Here is a 20,871-nt window from a genome sequence, read left to right as displayed (position 1 = left end):
AAAAAAATCTGCATGCAAAATTTATTTCCTAAAACAAAAACAGATCATAAAACCAACCATGCATCTTCCTGTAGGCATTTTGTTAACCAATGTATATGGCTACAAGTGTGAGCAAACTGACAAACAATTTTCAGAATGTTCATCTCTGGGACATGAAAACAACCATATGCTAATTTGTAGTCAGTCACTGATGATTATGAATGAGCAAAATACATGAATGACCCATGAACAATTAAAGTATGGCACACATTCTTCTCACTTTTGTAATCATCTTATAATAAACACTCAAGCACAAGAAAGTTATTACCATGAAAAAGAAGCAACAAAAAGAAATTGCTAAAAAAAAAAAGTCTCCTATGTATGTATTTGGTAAGCTTTCAGTTTACCCTGAATAAAACAAACAGGTGTGTAACAATGGAAAGGAAATTTAAAAACCATACCCACACCCTATAAATAAACACCATAAGCAAAATCTATTTAGCATGTTATCAACACTGACCATACTGATTTGATACACTATCTTTTTTGAGCAGCCAAGCAGCTTTTAAAAAAAAAGAAAATCCTACAAACCTTTGTTGTAAACAAATTTAACAATGTTAATAGTGTATGTAAAATCTACAAGACTCTCTAATCATTATTTTAGAATTGTGGTATTACTGTCAAAAAAAATACAGAATCTCTAGTAGACTATACAGCATGTCTAGTACTGAATCTATAAAATGTGAGATTCTTGAGTAATGTGTGCTACAAAGGAGGTTTATATAGCTTTTTGCAGTATAGGAATGTTGAAAGTTGATTGGCACTGCCTTTTTTTTTTAGGCGTGATGCAAACCATAACTTGTTAATGTTAATACAAGAAAGAGTTTTGCTCTTAATTCTTGTTATAAAAACTCACTATTTTAAAAATCTTAGGAAAGAAAAATAGCACTGTATAATAAGGCCTGTATAAGCATTACAAGACTATTTCTTGTAATGAAATATATGCAAAGGTGTCCTTCATAGTGAATTTATGACTATGAAAAACCGTATTGCACACATTCTTAAAAATCAAGAATGTTTTCAGCAGTAGCTAAATGTCAATTTCAAAGAGGAAGGCATAAAACAGTATTTTCAAAAGAAAAGGGAGCATCATTGGGCTGCTGGAGTCAGTAACTAATATAAAAGCGGCACTTTGCAGTTAAAAGAGGAAACAACATGATTAAATGAGGTCTTGAGGCACTTACCCATCCATGTTTATCTTTAATTTGTTACCATATAATGTACTGTATGAAACAAATGCTTTAAGGGTCAAGTTTTCTAAGCGGTTCCGACTACCTAAACAAAAAGGGCCAAAAGCCTCCTAGAGGATGCTGGGCTCCAGAATCAACTAAATAAGAAATTACAACTTTGACAATATCACACCAACATCACAAACTGTAAGAAAGGAAGCTGAATCCCAAGGTCAAAGCTTTCGGGATTTTTTTTCAGAGTGAGGGTTCCGAAGCTGGCGATGTGGACAAATTCACTAGTCCGAAAAAGAAAGAAAAGAAGAAGAACTTAAAGCACGTTCGCTGGTCCGGTGACTTCTCTAACTACAGGGTCGATTCAAGGCTCGACGGCAGCCCTCCCTAGGAGTCCCGCGGTGGACAGGATTCCTCGAGCAGGGGGACTGTCAGCTTAGCCACAGGTGTCAGAGGTAACAGCAAGAATCCAAGACCGCGGCGCAGTCACCGGGAGGCTCAGGGCGGTAAGCGCGGCGTCGGAGTCCCTCACCTACGGGTTCAGGGGGGTCGGGTGTCCCTTGAGTACTCACCTACAGAGGCCGAGGCGCCCTGGGAAGCCGTCCACCGCGGGCGGAAGGCAAGTGCCGAGCAGAGCTCCGGGCGGCGAGGAAGAAGGGCCAGCGCAGCCCCCACCGCCCGCTCTCGCTCCCGGCCCGGCACGGCCAGGTTCAACCGTCACCACCTACCGGTGCCACTTTTCGCCGAGAGTTTGAAGGCAAACCCTCCAGGGCCACTTCCGGTGCGGAGGGCAGCCTCAGCGACTCGGCGCACGCGGGGCGACGCCCCGGGAGCGAGGACGCCGGGCGGCGTGCGCGCGTCGGGCGGTACCGGAGGGGGCGTGGCTGGGCGCTGGGGCGCGCCTGCGCAGTCACGCACTGGCGCCTCGCGGCGGGACCCGCAGAAAGTTAAGCATGGTAAAGACCTGAACTAGTTTATCTCAGCTACCTCGGTGTCGTTTTCGAAATCTTGCTCACTTTTCTTCCCATTTGACTTTCAGATTACTCAGGGGTTAGGAAGTCAAAGTGACTGTCTTACAAGTGAGTGTCAAGGGTCAAGAGGTTCGTTTGTGACAAATCCTGTTTTAGAACCTGGTAGTCAGAATGGGTCGGCTGGGGCCAGTGTCACGACATAATAGAAATAAAATTGGAGGAGTAAAGAAAGAGACTCGGGCATGCTGCTCATGGAATTTTATTTTCTTGATTTTTGGTGGGGGGTGCATTTTAAACTAACCAAACAACAAATAAAATGTTTCACAATTCACAGATAAGTAAGGTACAGTGCTATTGGCTGTTTCCTCCAAGTCTCATCTCCATCCTTTACCTCCTCCTGGAGTGGAAATAGAGGCACTTATAAAGACACGTCTTTCCTTAGGAGTCCATGGTAATTGATTTTTTAATAGTAACACATCCCAGACGGTTAAAATAGGCTCACATAAAAGCAAGTCAGGGGAAATACATACACATTCAGTCTACAAATACGTACTGAGCATCTACTGAATGCCAGTGTTTGGCACTGAGAATACATGGGCAATGAAATAGAATGAATCATAGGGCTTTAAGTCTTGAAAAATACTCACCTAAACCGGTTGCGGGCGTGCACGCCTGTAAACCCAGGAACTGGGTGAGCTAGGAAGATCGCAAATTCAAGGCCAGCCTGGGCAACTTAGACTCTCTCCAAAAGACGAGGATGGGGATTATTCCTCAGTGGTAAGAGCGCCCATGTCTTTTTGGATTCAAAAATCAGTCTGAGGGACTGGAGTTGTAGCTCAGTGGTAGAGCTCTTGCCTAGCATGTGTGGGACACTGGGTTCGATTCTAAGCACCACATACAAATAAATAAATAAAATAAAGGGCCATCGACAACTAAAAAGAAAATTAAAAATAAATAATTTGGGGGGCTCGGTGAGGCAGCAAATATACTAAATTTGAAAAGATACAGAGATAAGCATGGCCCCTGTGCAAGGATAACTCCAAATTCCATAAAAAAACAAAAACAAAAAGGTAATTACCCTGATAGGTAAATTAATCTTTTCTATGAATACAAAGTTATGATAATTTATAAAGCCAATTTACAATTCAAATATTTGTCAAAGGCCAGCCACACTGGAGCATGCCTATAATCCACTGGCTCAGGAGGCTGAGGCAGGAGGATCTCAAGTTCAAATCCAGCCTCAGCAAAAGCAAGGCCATAAGCAACTTAATGAGGCCCTGTCTCTAAATAAAACACAAAATAGGGCTGGGGCTGGGGCTCAGTGGTCAAATACTGGAGTTCAATATCTGGTTCCCCTCCCCCTCCAAAAAAATACAAATTTATCAAAGGGCATAAAATGAATACATATGGTGGTATTCCATTTATAGGAAATTCTAGAACATGACAAGCATGGAAGCACATGCCTGTAATTTCAGTGATTCCAGAGGCTGACAGGAAGATCACGTTCTAAGCCAACTTCGGCAGTTTAGCAAGACCCTGTTTCAAAATAACAACAACAACAACAAAGGCATGGGGGGGGGGTGTTCTATAGTAAGGGTGGAGTAGCATGGTGATCAATGATGATTAAAGTATTCATGTTCTTGGGGACTGCAAAGAAGCAGAAATGTTTTGAGGTGAAGTAAAGAAACGCTTCAGTAATAGAGGTGGTTACCTGGGTGCATACATCTGTTAAAACTCTTTCAACAGTACACATAAAATGGATGCATTTTATTGTGTGTAAATTAAACCTCAACGAGAATCTGAAACACGCCCCAGTCCTTGCTTTCTACTCTGTATGTTTATAGCTGGTTGAATGCAGGCACTGGCACTCTTGGCAATGAAAAAAAGAAAAGGAGACAAATTGCAAAGCTTCTGCCTGGATGTGACACACAATTCTGTCCACACTTCATTGACCAGAGCAAGTCATGGGGTCAACTTGACTGCAAAGGAATGGGATTGCATCACTCTACAATGTGCTCTGGAAAAGCAGAACATTGTGTGTCATCTTCATGACTACACTAATTTCTTTTATGGTATGGCTTGAGGAACTGCCACCCTTTAAAGTGTTGTGTCCAAACTGGGACTAGGAAAATTTGATATTATATTTTTCTGGTGAATGGTCAGTTTCATTTGGTAAATTTTAGGATACCTGAAGAGAAGTTATGGAAAAAGATATAGTAAGGTAGGTGCCCCCTGGAGAATTTAAATTTTGTTCATCGGGCAAAATAGAACCATTAAAGGTTTTCAAATGAAGGTGTAAATTATATGACAAATCCAAGGAGTAGTTTGGTGGCTTAGACTAGGAAGATATGGAGGGAAGAGAGAATACATTGGGAGAAGTACTACTGCAAGAGTAGGCTGAGAAATAAAATGGGAGATTATTCTAGTCTGGAAACACCTGATTCTACTCTGGAATTACAGATAGGAATGACCATAAAGACCACCCGTCAACATTATATAATTGTTTATTGTCTTTCTTGTTCCACCAAATAAACTTAAGTCAGGTACTTTTCCATTTGACTATAGAGAAATGTCTGGCATATTGTGTGCAATAATTAGATATCTTTAAAGTAAGTAGTATGAAATCATTTAAAAGTTAGAGACATTCTTTGCACTTCACCAATATAAAAAGGGTTTTAAGTCCAGTTTAACTTTGCTCATACTATGGATGAATCCAGGACTTTTTCTCTTACTTCAATTTTTCCCCAAGGGTGCTGAAGATCAAGCGTCACATATGCCAGGCAAGTGCTCCACCACTGAGCCACATGTCCAGTCTCCTACTTCAATAATATTTAGCCATCTTTTGGGAATGTAGAATATGTGTAAGTCTAGAAAATTCTAACCATGAGTAAGATTTGTTGAATTTTTAGATTATGTCACATGGTATCATTCCACTGTCTTCTGATCTATTTTTATGGCAAGTCAGTGGACATTCAATGTGTAATGTATCATTTTTCTGTCTTAAGATTTTCTCCTTAATTTTAGTTCCTAGCAGTTTGCCTGTGAAGTATTGTGGTAGTTTACCTCCTCCAAGTAGACACTAGGACATAATTAGACTGGAATGGATTTATTGGGGCAAATTCCTATGAGGGTAAATGGAGAAGTTGCAAGAGGCTGAGACAGACATATCCTAATGCAGGAGATAAGTACCCTTTGGGCCTTTCTCAGGCAAGATGTCATCAAAGTAGGGTTCACATCTCCTGTGCAGTAGAAGAGAAATAGAAGGTTGGGTAGCAAAATTTTTAGATTACAGTGCTGTTTTAAGAACATTTTGAAAAGGCCAGTGAGTTCTCTAATCAGAGCTCCCTATCAGAGGTATGTTGCAAGAATGGAATTTAGTATCTTTCCTGGGCCAGTCATTGAATGGGAGCCAATAAAGCATAGGCACAATGTGGGAGTGGATTCAGAGCACAGCAGCTGAGGCCATCAGTTACACTTCTCACAGATCTGCAAGGTTCATTTTCATGACTGCCAAAAAGGTACCTATATATGTGGTCATCACCTTTACCCTGTTATGGATTTTGAATTGCTAGAATCTGTAAATTTGTGTCCTTCATCAAATTTGGTAAATTTGTGGCCAGTGTGTATGCTAAATCTTTACTGTTTTTCTATTTTTGCAGTGTCTGGGGTGGAATCCAGGGCCTTCCACATGATAGGCAAGTGCTCTACCACCAAGATACTGAGCTCTACTCTCACCCCTAAATTGCTAGATATTGTCTCACATATCCTTAGGACTCTTCTTTTTTTTTCAGTCTTTTTTTCCTATGACCTTCAAAATGAATAATATCTGATTATCTCAAACATATTTTTCATATCATCTCTATTCTTTTGTTAAGCCCATAAGTTATTGCTATTTCTGAATTTCTTTTTGGTTATTTATTTATTGCAGTGCTGGGAAATCAAACCCAAGGTCCCAAGCATGCTAGGCAAATATTCCACCACTGAGCTACATTCCCACCTTGGCTGTTATAGTCTCTATTTCGTTGCTGGGATTTCCTATCTTCACATTTTCTTTTTCTTTTTTTAAAGAGAGAGAGAGAATTTTAATATTTATTTTTTTAGTTTTCGGCGGACACAACATCTTTGTTTGTATGTGGTGCTGAGGATCGAACCCCGGCCGCACGCATGCCAGGCGAGCGCGCTACCGCTTGAGCCACATCCCCAGCCCCATATCTTCACATTTTCATAAAAATATTTTTTCTTTACATTACTGTGCATAGTTACAAGAGCTGTTGTAATGTCCTTGTTTGCCAATTCCAGATGTTGGAAATAGGATCTTGAAGTCAACACCCAATAAAATTTTCTCAATAGTCATGTTTTATATTTCTTTGTATAAAGTAATGTTGGATCCTATCCTGGGCATTAGAATGTTATGTTGTAGAGCTGGGGTTTTGGCTCAGTGGTAAAGTGCTTGCTCAGCATGTATGAGGCACTGGGTTCCATTCTCAGCAGTGCATATAAATAAATGAGTAAAATAAAACCCATGAACAACTAAAAATACAAATAATTTTTTTAAAAGAATGTTATGTTGTATAAAACCTGGACGATTCTCTTTGACATGCCTCTGGAGGTGTTTTCTTTTGTTAAGCAAGAAATTAACTTGGTTTGACTCTTTCTTGGGCAGCACCTTAAATGTCAGTTGTTTTATTCTTAGGCAGGATTTTGTACTCTTTCCTGTGCTCATGTGGTTCAAGATTCAGCCAGAGATTTGAGCCTTTCTCAACTCAGATGTCATACAAGTAGGGTACTCATCTCCTACCTTTCTCTCTCTTCCATGGGCAAATCCCCCTAGAATCTGCATGAATTTGGTTCTATTCCAGGATCTTAATTGTTGTTGTTTTGTATTTTCCCCAGAGTTTACAGATGTTATATGTAATAGAATAAATCCACTTAAGAACTTGGTCATATCAGAAGCAAAAACTTAAGTAGGTCAAGTGGATGATGGGTAATAAGCTTGAAGGACTGGAATGAATTAAGAGAATCGGAGAGGCAAAAGATTAATGAATTTCACGATTAATGCAAGGGAGATGGTCAAAGTAAAAAACAGTGTCCTTCAATTATACACTGTTAGGGTGTAGGCCTGGCAGCAATAACAAATGGAGTTGAATGTATATTTTTCTCAAACCTTCTGTAGTGAATCAGTCTAGGATGGATAGACAACCCAACTTCACACAATTCCTTACATAATCAGGTTCCATTCATTTTGTTGATCCACCATTCACTAGGGTTTTCCTAATTTTTATGCCAAAATTAAATCACCAGTGTGTTCATCCTCTGAGAGGAGGGAAACAGCAAGTAGAAGACAAGCAATATCAAGCGAAGCATATGTAGAATTTGTACATCCCTAGGGGCTGGGGATGTGGCTCAAGCGGTAGCGCGTTCGCCTGACGTGCATGCGGCCCAGGTTCAATCCTCAGCACCACATACAAACAAAGATGTTGTGACCGCCAAAAACTAAAATAAATAAATATTAAAATTCTCTCTCCCTCCCTCCCTCTCTTTAAAATAAATAAATAAAAATAAAAGAAAGAAGGAAAGACTGAATACTGGGAAAAATAACTATGCTTCAAATATATATTTGGCAAGTTCTCTCTACCCTTACTGTGTGGGGCAAAGGGGGTGGTGTGACCACAGCAAGTATAGTCACAACATTAAGCATGCCAAATGTAGGTCCACAATGTAGTAAAATGAATCGTATGCAATTTGTGTCAGCTATACAACAGCCTCATGTAGACTTTGCCAGGCACAGTGACTCTAGAAGCTAAGGCAGTGGTTAAAGTGCCCCTGGGTTAAACCCTTAGTACAAAAACAAAAACAAACAAACAACAACAACAAAAAAAAAAACCCAACACCCTCATGTAGATCTGTCAAATTTACAAGGGAATGCAAAAAAAGGGTACAAAAAAGACAATAACAACAATGGTAATGCTAGAAGAGAGTAAGAAAAACTCAGTATTTGTTTATCCATGTAAAGTTGATTAAACATAACATCTATGTATATTTTAAATCTGGTTAATCATTTCATGTGATAAAATATTATAAATAAAACATTAATAAACTTCACATTTTAAACTTATAATAAAATATACCCAAATAATACCAAATGTAGAGTTGAATAATGAAATAATTTTAAACTGGAAATCTGAAGGAAACTGGAAACCTTGAAATATTTATTGTACCTATTCTAGAAAAAAATGAAACATTGTATTGGATTATGATGTATACAATATACTTTAACCTAACTAAATACTATCATTAGTTACATGTATTTTTAATTTCAAAGCATCACATTTTCAATCATATACTTTCTGATAATAGAGATTAAAATATATTTCTGAACAAAAACACACTTAAGCAGCTTAAAAGTTATTTTTCCACACATAAATGAATGATTTGATTTTGCTTTCTTTTATTATCCCAGCAAACATTACACTAGAGGAAATGACTGGGGAAATACAAATAGATTCATTAAAAACAGGCTGATTATTCATTCTAATACATTCAGAAGTATGCAAAACAAATTAATTATATTGCAAAGCTGTAATTCCTTTTTCTAACAAAGCATTGTTTTATAAAACTGTATTGTTGCCATTGATCCCGTTTTAATACAAAATACTTATATACACAATACAATATAAAAGTAAACCGTGTAGTGCCTTTCACAAAGGGATATATTAAGGCACATTACAATATACTAATGTTGACCCAAATTACTTTTTGATTTAGATTAAAACAAAACAGGGTAAGTGTTTCACTTTAAATACCAAAGGAATTTTTTTTTTTAAAGAAAAATTTCTAAAGTACCTTGGGTAACAGCAGCAGCAATATCTAAAAATCCTCCCACTGTATTCTCTAATTTCTAACATATTATTAAGTCAGAATAAAACATTTCCACTCACAGTTTTGCACTTTGCAACAGCAGAAGGTAATAACTTTTTTAAAAAGTCAATCTCAAAGTGACTTCTTAGTCATACATTCTATAGTTCTATTACAAATAAGAAAGTAAAAAAGATACAGCAATAGGGCCTGCCTTAAGATGTCACTGGATAATACATAACAGTATCTACAATTACACATTATAGAACACACTTTATAAATACTATGTGATATGCATAAAAAGGGTAACTACAAGAAAGATAGCAAGTTTTTCAATGAGAAAATTATTTTAAAAGGAAAACATGTAGAACCAATGTTTTCACTCCAATTTCAATTGAGAGCATCCAGATTTTCAATGTTGTTCTCATCTTTTTGGTCAGAAGCACCAGATTTTATACTGGAAGAACTGGATGTGGTTAGGGTATAAGATGGCTATTAAGTATATCCAAATTATTAAAACAGCATATACCAATGGCTTGTATACTATTTCAGACAAGCACAAAAAGCTTATACTGTCAGAGGAAACTTCGAAAGAATAGAGTCTGTAGTGTCTTAGAGTTGAGGAAAAGGGGCAGTACAGATTGTGGGGAGGTGAGGGGGGAGACAGCACCATAAGTTTTCCTATAATGTAAATGTAACAAAGTTGGTTTTCTACTGTATTGCACCACAGTCCAGAAGTAAAACAACTAAATGAAAATGTAAGTAAATCTGAATGAAAAAGCTCAAAAGAACAATGTGAGTACCAAACTAAAAATGCTTGAATTAGTTTGTTTTGCATAGGATTTTATAGAACTAAACAATGTTCCATGAAACGAAGACTGCCATCTTATGGAAGTGCATTCTTAAAATTCTCTGATCTGAAATCCTTTAGAAATATTTCTTTATCAAGCTTGAAATGAGCCAAACATTTTAGTGCCCTCAAAATGGTGTGTCTAAAACATCTTAGCATTCTTCCAGCAAGAGAGGTATTCATAGTGTCATCTTATCACATGCTACAGATCTTTACCATCACAAATTACCAGTATTTCCACAAGATGTTCTAATCTCAGTATTGATCAGTAAATTAAAAGTGAAATTCTTAGTTTAACATGGCAATTTTCTTACAGGACAGAGGTCCTTAACCTGTACTTTGTGACAGGTTTCAACATGCCCTGAATGTCCTAAAACTGCATGCAACATTTTTTGCATATGTGTTGCTGTGCACTTTTTTCTGAGACGAGAGTCCTTGGCTTTCATCAGATTCTCAAAAGAATCAGTGACCCCAAAGATCCATTAATACATGGCAGTGGTTTTCAAGCTGAGCTCTGAGAGGGCCACTTATAGAAAGGTGGGAAGTGTGAACTAATGTTTTCCCCTCCCCTCAATTCAACCAAGACAGCTTTCCCTTTAATGTTACTATACATATGGTCTCCATCAGCTTTCACATGAAGAAAGCTGGAAGTCTGTAAATCACTAAAATTTTGCCTTTTACCTACAGACATTAAGTTTTGATAAAATAATTGCATATCAATGAAGCTTAAGCAAAGGCAATAAAATATGAATTTTACTAAGGTTAGGATGGAGTCCAATTTCCCTTCCTAAAAGATCTATATGTATTTTGGTATGAAACCACCTTATATAAATAGAAATATTGAAAAACATTATTAACCTTAAATAAGTTAGGACTTGAATTTTCTACTAAGACCACTATGTAAATTTTCCTGGTTACTAATGGCCATCACAATTAAGAGTTAAGAATTATTTTTCTCACCAGTTAATCTGCTCTTAGATAAAATATTGTCAAACAGCCACATTTTCCTTTGCCAAAAACAATCTGTATATGCAACACTGTTCTGAAAAAAGAAACCTACAACATTGATGACATAATAAAAACTAGTCATTGTACAGAAAAAGTACTTTCCCCCCCTCAGTGCTGGGATTGACGCCAGAGCCTGGCAGTCTACCACTGACCTACATCCTTAACCCCTAGAAAAAGTACTTTTTTTAGTGAGTATGCACAAATAAATTCTAATCAAAGTTTTATATAAACTGAAAGTAATTTCTCTGGCTAAGGTGGAGGAACTTTAAAATTTCAAAGTAAAAATATGAAAGATCTTATCTTTTAGTATTTGAAAAATTTGATTTATGGCAACTTTGTTCCCTTTTAAAACTTGGAAGCAGCAATAATACCAATATGGAAGAAAACTTGTAGTGCTTTGGCTTCTTTTTAAAGCCAGTAATTACTGAGGAAAAAAAAATGCTAAATGAAATATTCCACAGAGGGAGGAAAAAAGACACTTTCATTATTTTTCCTTCTGATGAACATATGTTTCCAACTTCTATTTCCTGTTTCAGCGCAATACTTATATAGATTATCATTAGCCTGGGAAAACTCTCCACAGTGATGGCTTAATTTCTCTAGCTTATTTTGTACCCAAAACAAGGTTATGAGGGAAAAGAACTCTGTAAATAAGGGTATGTTTTATATTTGGTTAAAGCAAGATAAAACTAAAACTGTTTTCAAAAAATTTTCAAAAACTCTGGAATTTTAAACTTATTTAGCATATATACAAATAGATACCAGGTTTCTCCTTTTCAACAAAGCACTATTTTTTTATTTTAAGTACTTTAAGTACCAAGAACTGACTATAATATTCAGGTCATAATTTAATTTCCTTATAACAATTTTTTCTACATTACTGATTTAAAAGGCTGGAATAAATTAACATTTTAAAAGAATTTAGGAAAATAAAATATTGTACACAGAGCTCACATACATAGCTCTGCTACATTTGCATAATTTTATTCTTGGAACTTCAAAAAATCCTGCATCTCAGGCCTTTTTCCAATCCTCATAACAAGTATTTCCTAGTGCGTTAAACATACACTAGATCACGATTTTTAATCTCTGAGCCTGTTTGCTGATCATCTTCATCCGACTGTTGCTCTGAGCTTTGTGAATTAATGTAGTCATATTCAATAGGCTTTGGATAATTGTATGGGTAGCCATTGTCATCAAAAAACCTTCGAAAGGTAAATTCATAGAAAGCATGTTCAGGGTGCTTTCCATTTTTGTACCATCCGTTGAGAGTATCATTTACATTTTCTTCCTCATTATCATCACTCCATAACTTATCAGGATCAACAGGATCAAAATTTGATGTATCTGTTGGGTGTGTGATTTTAGGAATGTATGAAGCAGACTGCTGTCTCAGATCACTGGAAAAATCAATTGTTTTAAAAAATGGATGAGCTTTTATTTCATCAGCACCATTCTTCCCTAAGCGATCTTCTGGTCCTCGGCAAAGTTTAATGATCAGATCAGAGGCTTCTGGACTCAGTTTAGCTTGTGGAGGAATGTGAAGAGATGTCTGCCAATTGATAACCTTTAAAGAAGATTTTTAAAAGTTAGGAGGGAAGAGATGAAAACCAAAAATTTCTTCCAAGTTTTATACCAAAACTTTACTGGATTATTGGTTATTTTTAATAAATTGAATAGTATTTTACCCTTCATACATTTAATAATGAATCTGCTGAGAAATAAATTTTCCTCCTGTCCCCTCCTCTCCAGGCAACTTATGAACTTATGTTCACAGAAGACTCAGAATGTTTTTTTTTTAACCTGCTTTGTTAAGTCCTTCTGGTAGGGATGACTACTTTCACTACTTTACCCTGCCTCCCCTAAGACATAAACTTGTTCCTGTTATAATATTTCTAATACTATTGTGGTACCTATCTATATCCTGTTGGAGTGCAATATTACATAAGGCTAGAAATTATGTTTTAATTGTCTTTGTATTTCCCAGTACTTGGAAAATTGCCTGGCAAATATTAGATGTTCAATAAATCTTTGTTCTTCTTGAGAGTAAAATGAAATAAAGGAAAAAACGAATATCAAGTGAATTCTCAGAGGCAGGGGGTAATGAGAAAAGACTCAGATCATAGAAATAGATTTTGGGTACACCTGATAAGTGCTCAAATGCATTGTAATTTAATTTGGACATCATCAACCTGAGAGGGAATCAATACATTATTTATCAAATAAGTGAATAAATGAACCCATTTTTCCTTATTCATATTGGTACAAATTAGTTAATGTGGAGGGAAGAAAAATAAACTCCTATAGTAGTATCTGTTCATTTTGAAGTTTTATCCTAGGTTAGAAAAAGGAGATACTTCAACTAATAATTTTTTTTTTTTTGGGGGGGGGGGGGGCGGGGGGAGATCCAGGAATTTTTATTGATTGCTATTTCTTGCCCTCTCCCACATTTTTTTTTCAATTGGTGAATTACAGGTATATATAACATAATGTTTTAAAAATTCTTTTTGGAAAAAATAATGATATAGTAATATTTATATGTGGTTCATCACTTATTTCAGGACAAATGAAAATACGTAATCAATGGGATGTTTTTCTTTTTAACTTTTTTTGGTGACTGGGGATTGAACCCAGAGGAACTTTACGACTGAATGATATCCCCAGCCCATTTAAGTTACTTATTTATTTTTATTTGTTGGTACCAGGGATTGAACCCAGAGGTGCTTAATCACTGAGCTATGTCCCTCTTTTATTTTATTTTTTGGTCCTAGGAATTTAACCCAGGGGTGCTTTACCACTGAGCCATATCCCTAGCCCTTTTCATTTTTTATTTTTGAGATGGGATCTCACTAAATTGCTTAGGGCCTCAAGGTTGCTGAGTCTCGTTTTGAATTTGTGATCCTCCTGCCTCAGCCTTCTGAGTTGCCATGATTTCAGATGTGTACACCATACCTGGCGTATTTTTTATTAAAAGGAACATTCAGGGATTTTTAGTTTATGGTTAAAAAACAAGACACATCAAAACAAAGAGTTAATTTAAAGAAGGATCAATATAAATTATATAAATTGAAGCACTGAAAGAATAAACTAGAGTAAAAAATTATTAATAAAGCATAAGGACAAAACGGACAACAACAAATGGATACCATATGTGTAATAAGAAGGATCCCAGAAGGAAAGAAGGAAGCCAAGAAATATTTGAATTGATGACATAATTTGATGAAAGACATAGTAAACCTTGAACAAGATAAATACAAAGAAAACTACATTTAGGTACATTATAGTCAAGCTGCAGAAAATCAAAGAGAAAGAAAATTCTACAAGCAGACAGAGAGGTTCTAGTTTTCAATAAGAAATACTAGGTGTACTCTACCTTATCTTTCCAACAGAATGCAGCTATAAAACCTGGAGAGAATGCCAGAGAAGATATTTGAGGAGCCTATGAAATAAATATCAGCCAGGCTGGCAAGGAGGTGAGGATCCAAAGTATCACTCCTGGTGGTAAGTTTATCGTTTTTTCTCTCTTATCTCTCCCAACCTAAACTCAAGGTAGCCCAAATCATGGAGGAGGCACACACAAACAGTCAGCATTCAAGGAGATGCCCTCCTAGTTCAGGTTCAGGTTCAGGGAGTTCCATGAAAGGAGTTTCTTGGCAGCAATATAGGTGGCAAAAGGTCCTGTAGACACTGAAAACTCTTGAGAGGGAAACTTCTTTTCCAATTGGAAATAAAATCATGCAGCATGTAGTCTCAAGAAGACGGTTAGAGCCAGGTGTGGTGGTGTACACCTATAATCCCAGTGCCTCAAGAGGCTGAGACAGGAGAATCACGAATTGAATTCAAGGGCAGCAATTTATTGAGAACCTGTCTCAAAATTTTAAAAAAAAAGGGCTTAAGGGGCTGGGGTTGTGGCTCAGCGATAGAACACTCACCTAACACATGCAAAGCCCTGGGTTCAATCCTCAGCACCACATAAAAATAAGTAAAAAAGAGAGAGAGAGAGAGAGAGAGAAGATGGGGCTGGGGTTGTGGCTCAGTGGTACAGTGTTTGCCTAGCATATGTGAGGCACTGGGTTCAATCCTTAGCACCACAAAAAATAAATAAAATAAAGGTATTGTGTCCATCTACAACTAAAAAAACAAAAGGCAGAAGATGGCTCATATATCTGTTGCTTATTTTCTCTCTCCCTCTGTCCTCTTGCTACGTTATCCTGGATGCTGTGCATTTATGTGAAATATACGGCAGAGTGGGGGCAAACAAAGCCTCCTTTTCCGGTCAGAAAACTGAAAAGGGGAGTTCCAGGGAACTAGAAAGTATTATGGACATCATGGGGAGGGAAGAATATTAACCCCATAAAGTTGTTTATGAACTACTGAGCTCACCCTTCAAACTGGATCTACATGGATCTGATGCTAAAGAATATACTAAAGTCAATCATGGTGGCACCTGCCTCTAATCCTAATAACTCAGGAGGCTGAGGCAGGAAGATTTCAAGTTCAAAGTCAGCCTCAGTAACTTAGTGAGACCCTGTCTGAAAATGAAAAATAAAATAAAAAGGGTTGAGGCTGAAGCTCAGTGGCAAAGCACATCTGAGTTAATCCCCAGGGGAGGGCGAAAATTTAAGATGCTTCAATTAAGTGAACACTGAATAGGATAAACCCTAAGAAATCCATGATTTCTTACACGATCACAATACTAAAAATTAAAGAAAATAAATTATTAAAAATGGCAAGGGGGGGGCTGGGGATGTGGCTCAGTGATAGCGCGCTCGCCTGGCATGCGTGCGGCCCGGGTTCGATCCTCAGCACCACATACAAACAAAGATGTTGTGTCCGCCGAGAACTAAAAAATAAATATTAAAAAAAAAAAAAAAAAAAAATGGCAAGGGGGTACTGGGGATATAGTTCAGTTGGTAGGATGCTTGACTTGCATGCATAAGGTTCTGGGTTCAATCCTCAGCACCATTTAAAAAAAAAAAGGCAAGGGAAAATAGTATATTACTTGAAGAATAGGAATGACTACAGATGTCCTATTAAATCAGAGGACAGAAGGAAGTACACATTTTTAAATGCTGCAAGAACTGAAACCATACTGCTATGGGTTTGAATATGGTTTGTTCCCACCCAAACTCATGTTGAGGCCTGGTCCCCTATGTGACAGGATTTAGAAGTGGTAAGGCCTTTAAGAAGCATTTGGAGCCAGGTGTGATGGTACACACTTGTAATCCCAGCTACTTGGGAGGCTGAGGCAAGAGGAACCCAAGTTCAAGGACAGCCTGGGCAACTTAGTAAGACTGTCTCAAAATGAAAAGGGCTGGGGGTATAGCTTAGTGGTAGAGTGCTTGCCTAGCATGTGCAAGGTCCTGGGTTCACCCCTCAGTACCATAAAAATAAATAAATACATAATATTTAAAGAGACATTTGGGACATGAGGGTTCAACCTTCATGAAGGCATTAATGCCATCTCATAGGAATTAGTCAGAGTTCTCACTCTATGGCACTGGATTGGACACCACAGAGCAGGTTATAATAAAGCAAGGCTTCTTTTGTTTGTTTTATCTCTGCCCATGGGTGTTTCTACTTCCAACTTCTACCATGTTATGAAGTGGCATGCGGTCCTTACCACATAAGGCCACCCAATCTTGGGACTTCCCAGTCTCCAGGATGATGAGCAAAAACAGCCTCTTTTCTTTATAAAAATACTGCATCCCTAGGTATTGTTTTACCAACAGAAAATGGATCAAGACATATACCACGTGATAATTTTTTTATCCTAAGGCAGGCAGAGTCAAGACATTCTAAATTTAAGGAAAATTAAAAGATTTTAATCTGTTGCAAGCAAAACTGTTCTAAAATATTTGCTTAGGGAAGCTCTAGAGAACTGATAAAGAATGAATCTTGAGGGCTGGGGCTGTAGCTCAGTGGTAGGACGATCGCCTCACATGTGTGAGGCACTGGGTTCAATCTTCAGCACCACATAAAAATAAATAAAGATATTGTGTCCAAATACAAGTAAGAAAGTATGAAAAAAAAAAAAAAGAATGAATCTTGAAACATCAGGAATATAGGAAAAGCAAGGAAAATGCTAAATATGCATCTTTTTGTTTGGGATAGGGGATTGAACTTTTTTACTTTTTATTTTGACAGTCTTGCTAATAAATTGCTGAGGCTGGCCTTGAACTTGCTATCCTCCTGTTTCAGCTTCCAGAATAGCTGAGATTACAGATATGTGCCACTGCACCTGGCTTATTCTTCTCGTATTGAGTTCTTTAAAATAAAATAAGATGATGGTTGCCAGGCACCGTGGTGCATGCTTGTAATCCCAAGGCTCAGGAGGATCAAAGCCAATGTCAGCAAAAGCAAGGCACTAAGCACTCAATGAGACCCTATCTCTAAATAAAATACAAAATAGGGATGGGGATGTGGCTCAGTGGTTGAATGTCCCTGAGTTCAATCCCTAGTACACCGCACCCTCAAAAAAGATGATGGTTGAAAGCATAAACAGTAACGCTGTTGGATAAGGTTTTAAATGTATACAGGTGTAGTATACAGCTACCACATAAAGGGTACAGAGTAATAGGAACTAGTAAGGTTCTACATTTATCTCAAAGTGATGAAATACCAATTCTAAGTAGATTGTGAAAGCTTATATGTATTTTCTAGTCACTGGAACAAGCATAAATAAAACTATACAAAGGGATAATATGTTAAAAGCACAACAGAGGGAGATGTCACATACAATGGCCTTTTAGGAAGGTTTGGAGGTCTGCCCTTCCATAAAAATGGCCATTAAATTGTAAAAATCAATTATTTTGAAATTCTAGAACCTGATCAGACACATACAACAACCAGAAGCACAACATGAAGGAGCAACTGTTAAAATTTGGTAAGACAGTAGCATCTGTGATCCAAGTACCATCTACTATCCTCTGAGGGACCCGTCAAGATGCCTGTGTTTGTTTCAACACATCCTGGAAGATTTAAACAGACACAGTTTTGATCCACACAAGAAAATCTGTCAGATCATTGGCCTGGGTTGTTTGTTTTCTTACTCTTGTACTTTGCACGTCCTTCATCTAGTGTAGTTAAAACTGCTGTGTTGGATATATAATTTGCACACTGTAGTTTGTCTTTTCATTTTCTTGACTGTGTCTCTGGTAGAGCCAAACGTCTGAATTTGGATGAAGTCCAAATTATCAACTTTTTCTATTATAGATCATGAGTTTGGTGTCTTTCCTAAGAATTCTTCATCTAACCCTAAGCCCCAAAGTTTTCTCTTATGTTTTCTTCTAAAAAGTATTATAGCTTTATGTCTATTATCCCTTCATGTCTAACTCTGCTTTTATTTTTGGTACTGGGGACTGAACCCATGGGTACTTTACCACTACGCTACATTCCTAAACCATTTACTTTTCTGAGACAGAGTCTCACTAAGTTGCTTTAGACCTGGCTAAATTACTAAGGCTGGCCTTGAACTTATGTAAATAGAAAGGAGACCAGTAGAGTACAGGTAGGTGATAAGAGGAGGAAGAGGACGGAAAGGAGAAATGCAAAGGAATGAAACAGACCAAATAGACCAAATTATGCATGTATGAATGAACTCATTTTATGTATAACTATAATGCACCAATACAAAGTTAATTTCTTAAAAAAGACACTTTGAGATAAACTTGAGGGAACATGTTATCAGCAGACCTATACTATAGGAAATTCTAATAAGTTTTAAAATATATTTAATGCAATTATAGAAGTAGTTACACCTTTGAGAAGGGGTCATAGAAGAGATGTTTTCTCAAGATACTCTCAAAGAATAAGAATGATCAAGAGTTAACCAGGCTTATAGTTTTATTTGTAGTATAGTTTTATTTGGGGTTGTTCCAATGATTAGAGAAAGTACAGAAGGTAGGAAGAAGTAAGATTCCAGGTAGAGGGAACAGTATAAATAAAAAACACAGTAAAAATTTAGACTTTAACCCATGTACTAGGAAATATTAAAGGATTTTCAATGGTCAATGTGGGCAGAGATACAGGTGTATATTTGTAGTCTGGGGCTAGAATGTGCATGAATGGAGATAAAGCTAAGAGGCAGTAGCTGACAGGGAGTAAATGGAATAAATCTAGAGACTTAAGAACTTTATGAAGATAAAAATAAGTGTAGTTGTGTGGGATAATAAAGTGTATAGTCACAGAGTATATTGAGGGTAGATATGACAGTATTGAGATGGTGGGATGAGGAAGATGGAAATTCATACATGGAATCTTTTTCTCCTTTCTCTCCCTCCCTCTCTCCCTCTCTTTCACTCTCTCCCTGTTCTTCTCCCTTTGTCTCCCTCACAGCTATCGTGAACTGCAACCTCTGAAACCAAGAGCCAAAATAAATCTTTTTTTCTCTCTTAAGAAAAAAAATCTGGGTGAGGTGGCACATGCCTGTAATCCCAGCTGCTTGGGAGGCTGAGGCAGGAGGATTGAGAGTTCAAAGCCAACCATAGCAATAGCAAGGCACTAAGCAACTCAGTGAGACCCTAGCTCTAAATAAAAGACAAAAGAAAGCTGGGGATGTGGCTCTGTGGTTGAGTGCCCCTGAGTTCAAACCCCAATACCCATTAAAAAAAAAAAAATTCATGCATGGAATTTTAGTGGGTTCATATACCCTTATAAATTTATTCTTTAACTCCAGATTAAGATACTTCTAAGTGAAATACAGGTTGAGCACCCCTAATCTAAATATCCAAAGTCTGAAATGCTATACAATCCAAAACGATTTTAGGGCTCACATGATGCCACAAATGGACAATTCCACACCTGACCTCACATGATGATTTTAGTTCAGAAGAAAGAACAGAGGCTAGGGACATAGCTCAGTGGCAAGAACTTGCCTTGCATGTCTGAGGCCTTGGGTTTGTTGTGATTTTGGAATAAACAAAATAGCAACAAAATGCCCACAAAGGCACACTAAAAATGTTGTATAAAATTTCCTTCAGTCTATGTAAGGTGTAATGAAACAAATGAATTTTGTGTTTAGACTTGGGTATCATTACCAAGATATTTCATTATGCATATACAAATATTTGAAAATGTGAACATATATGAAATTTGATACTCAAATTGCACTAATAAATAAAGGCATATGATATAGGGACTCGGTGATAATTCTTTTTTTTTTTTTCTTTTTTATGGTGTTGGGGATTGAACCCAGGGCCTTGTGCATGCAAGGCAAGTACCCTACCAACTGATTTACATCCCCAGCCCTCTAGGATAATTCTTTTGGTATAGATTCTATACCTTACCTTCATTTGTGTTTCTAATGGTGTCTGTGCCAAGAAAGGAGGCTGTCCCACCAACATTTCAAAAAGAATAACACCAACACTCCACCAGTCACATAACTGTGTATATCCTAAAATAAGATACCAAAAACTTATAAACTTAAAAATGCTCAGAATTAATACAACACTAACATTGATCCACCAATTTACACTCTAAAATCAATATTTCATAATAAGGTTGAAAAATAAGGTATATTTTAGTGTAAATTTTGGTTGTCTAAAGGCCTATTGAGATTATTTATTTTAAAATGCTTTACCTGTTCGCAGCAATACTTCAGGTGCAATATAATTGGGAGTCCCAACCAAAGAATGTGCTAGACATCGCTGGTGCTGGCGTGCAGCTCTCCGCTCTAATGGCTTTAATCTATCTCCACATCGACAATTTGAGGGATCACCCCATTCATTACTGAAGTCCATGCTATCTTGCCGAGGATGGTCTCCTGTACAGAAAAAGAACAACAATAAATGAAAGCAACAAAGACAAAAGTAAATCTAAAGTCTGTTTAATCTTCTGATACCATGATTTTGGGTTAACAACATGTATTAGGTGGTCTAATGAAATTGTTTGGGATTTGGAGCCATGCAGAGTTGATTCTGAATTCTACCTAATCTGCTTAATAGATGTGGGGCTTCAAACTTATTTC

General features: G+C 37.2%; 2 protein-coding genes, 1 long non-coding RNA gene and 1 pseudogene across 7 annotated transcripts in view; 2 read left to right on the top strand and 2 right to left on the bottom strand.

Moving 5' to 3' along the window:
• The window catches only part of Katna1 (katanin catalytic subunit A1), a 45,154-nt gene extending 43,102 nt beyond the window's left edge, over positions 1-2,052 (bottom strand). For all 4 annotated transcript variants that reach the window (XM_071612917.1, XM_071612918.1, XM_027939582.2 and 1 more), the window contains exon 1: positions 1,793-2,052. The gene's annotated coding sequence lies outside the window, so the exon portion shown is untranslated. The remainder of the gene's footprint in view (positions 1-1,792) is intronic.
• On the top strand, positions 1,339-20,712 carry LOC114096091 (uncharacterized). The gene is made up of 4 exons (XR_003583352.3): positions 1,339-1,726; positions 14,294-14,405; positions 17,729-17,790; positions 20,495-20,712. It is a non-coding gene; the product is annotated as an uncharacterized lncRNA (long non-coding RNA).
• On the top strand, positions 3,160-3,259 carry LOC114096101 (U6 spliceosomal RNA; annotated as a pseudogene).
• The window catches only part of Lats1 (large tumor suppressor kinase 1), a 45,214-nt gene continuing 32,962 nt past the window's right edge, over positions 8,620-20,871 (bottom strand). Inside the window, exons 6-8 of one of the 2 annotated variants that reach the window (XM_027939581.2) lie at positions 20,485-20,667; positions 20,192-20,298; positions 8,620-12,471 (exon numbers count right to left, since the gene is read on the bottom strand). In XM_027939581.2, the coding sequence (XP_027795382.2) occupies positions 11,962-12,471; positions 20,192-20,298; positions 20,485-20,667 (800 nt within the window). In that variant the 3' untranslated portion in view covers positions 8,620-11,961. The remainder of the gene's footprint in view (positions 12,472-20,191; positions 20,299-20,484; positions 20,668-20,871) is intronic. The other variant, XM_071612916.1, reaches the window with a different exon arrangement.

Source organism: Marmota flaviventris, chromosome 6 (genome assembly GCF_047511675.1).
Source record: "Marmota flaviventris isolate mMarFla1 chromosome 6, mMarFla1.hap1, whole genome shotgun sequence".
Lineage (NCBI taxonomy): Eukaryota > Metazoa > Chordata > Mammalia > Rodentia > Sciuridae > Marmota > Marmota flaviventris.
This window is presented reverse-complemented; position numbering and strand designations above follow the sequence as displayed.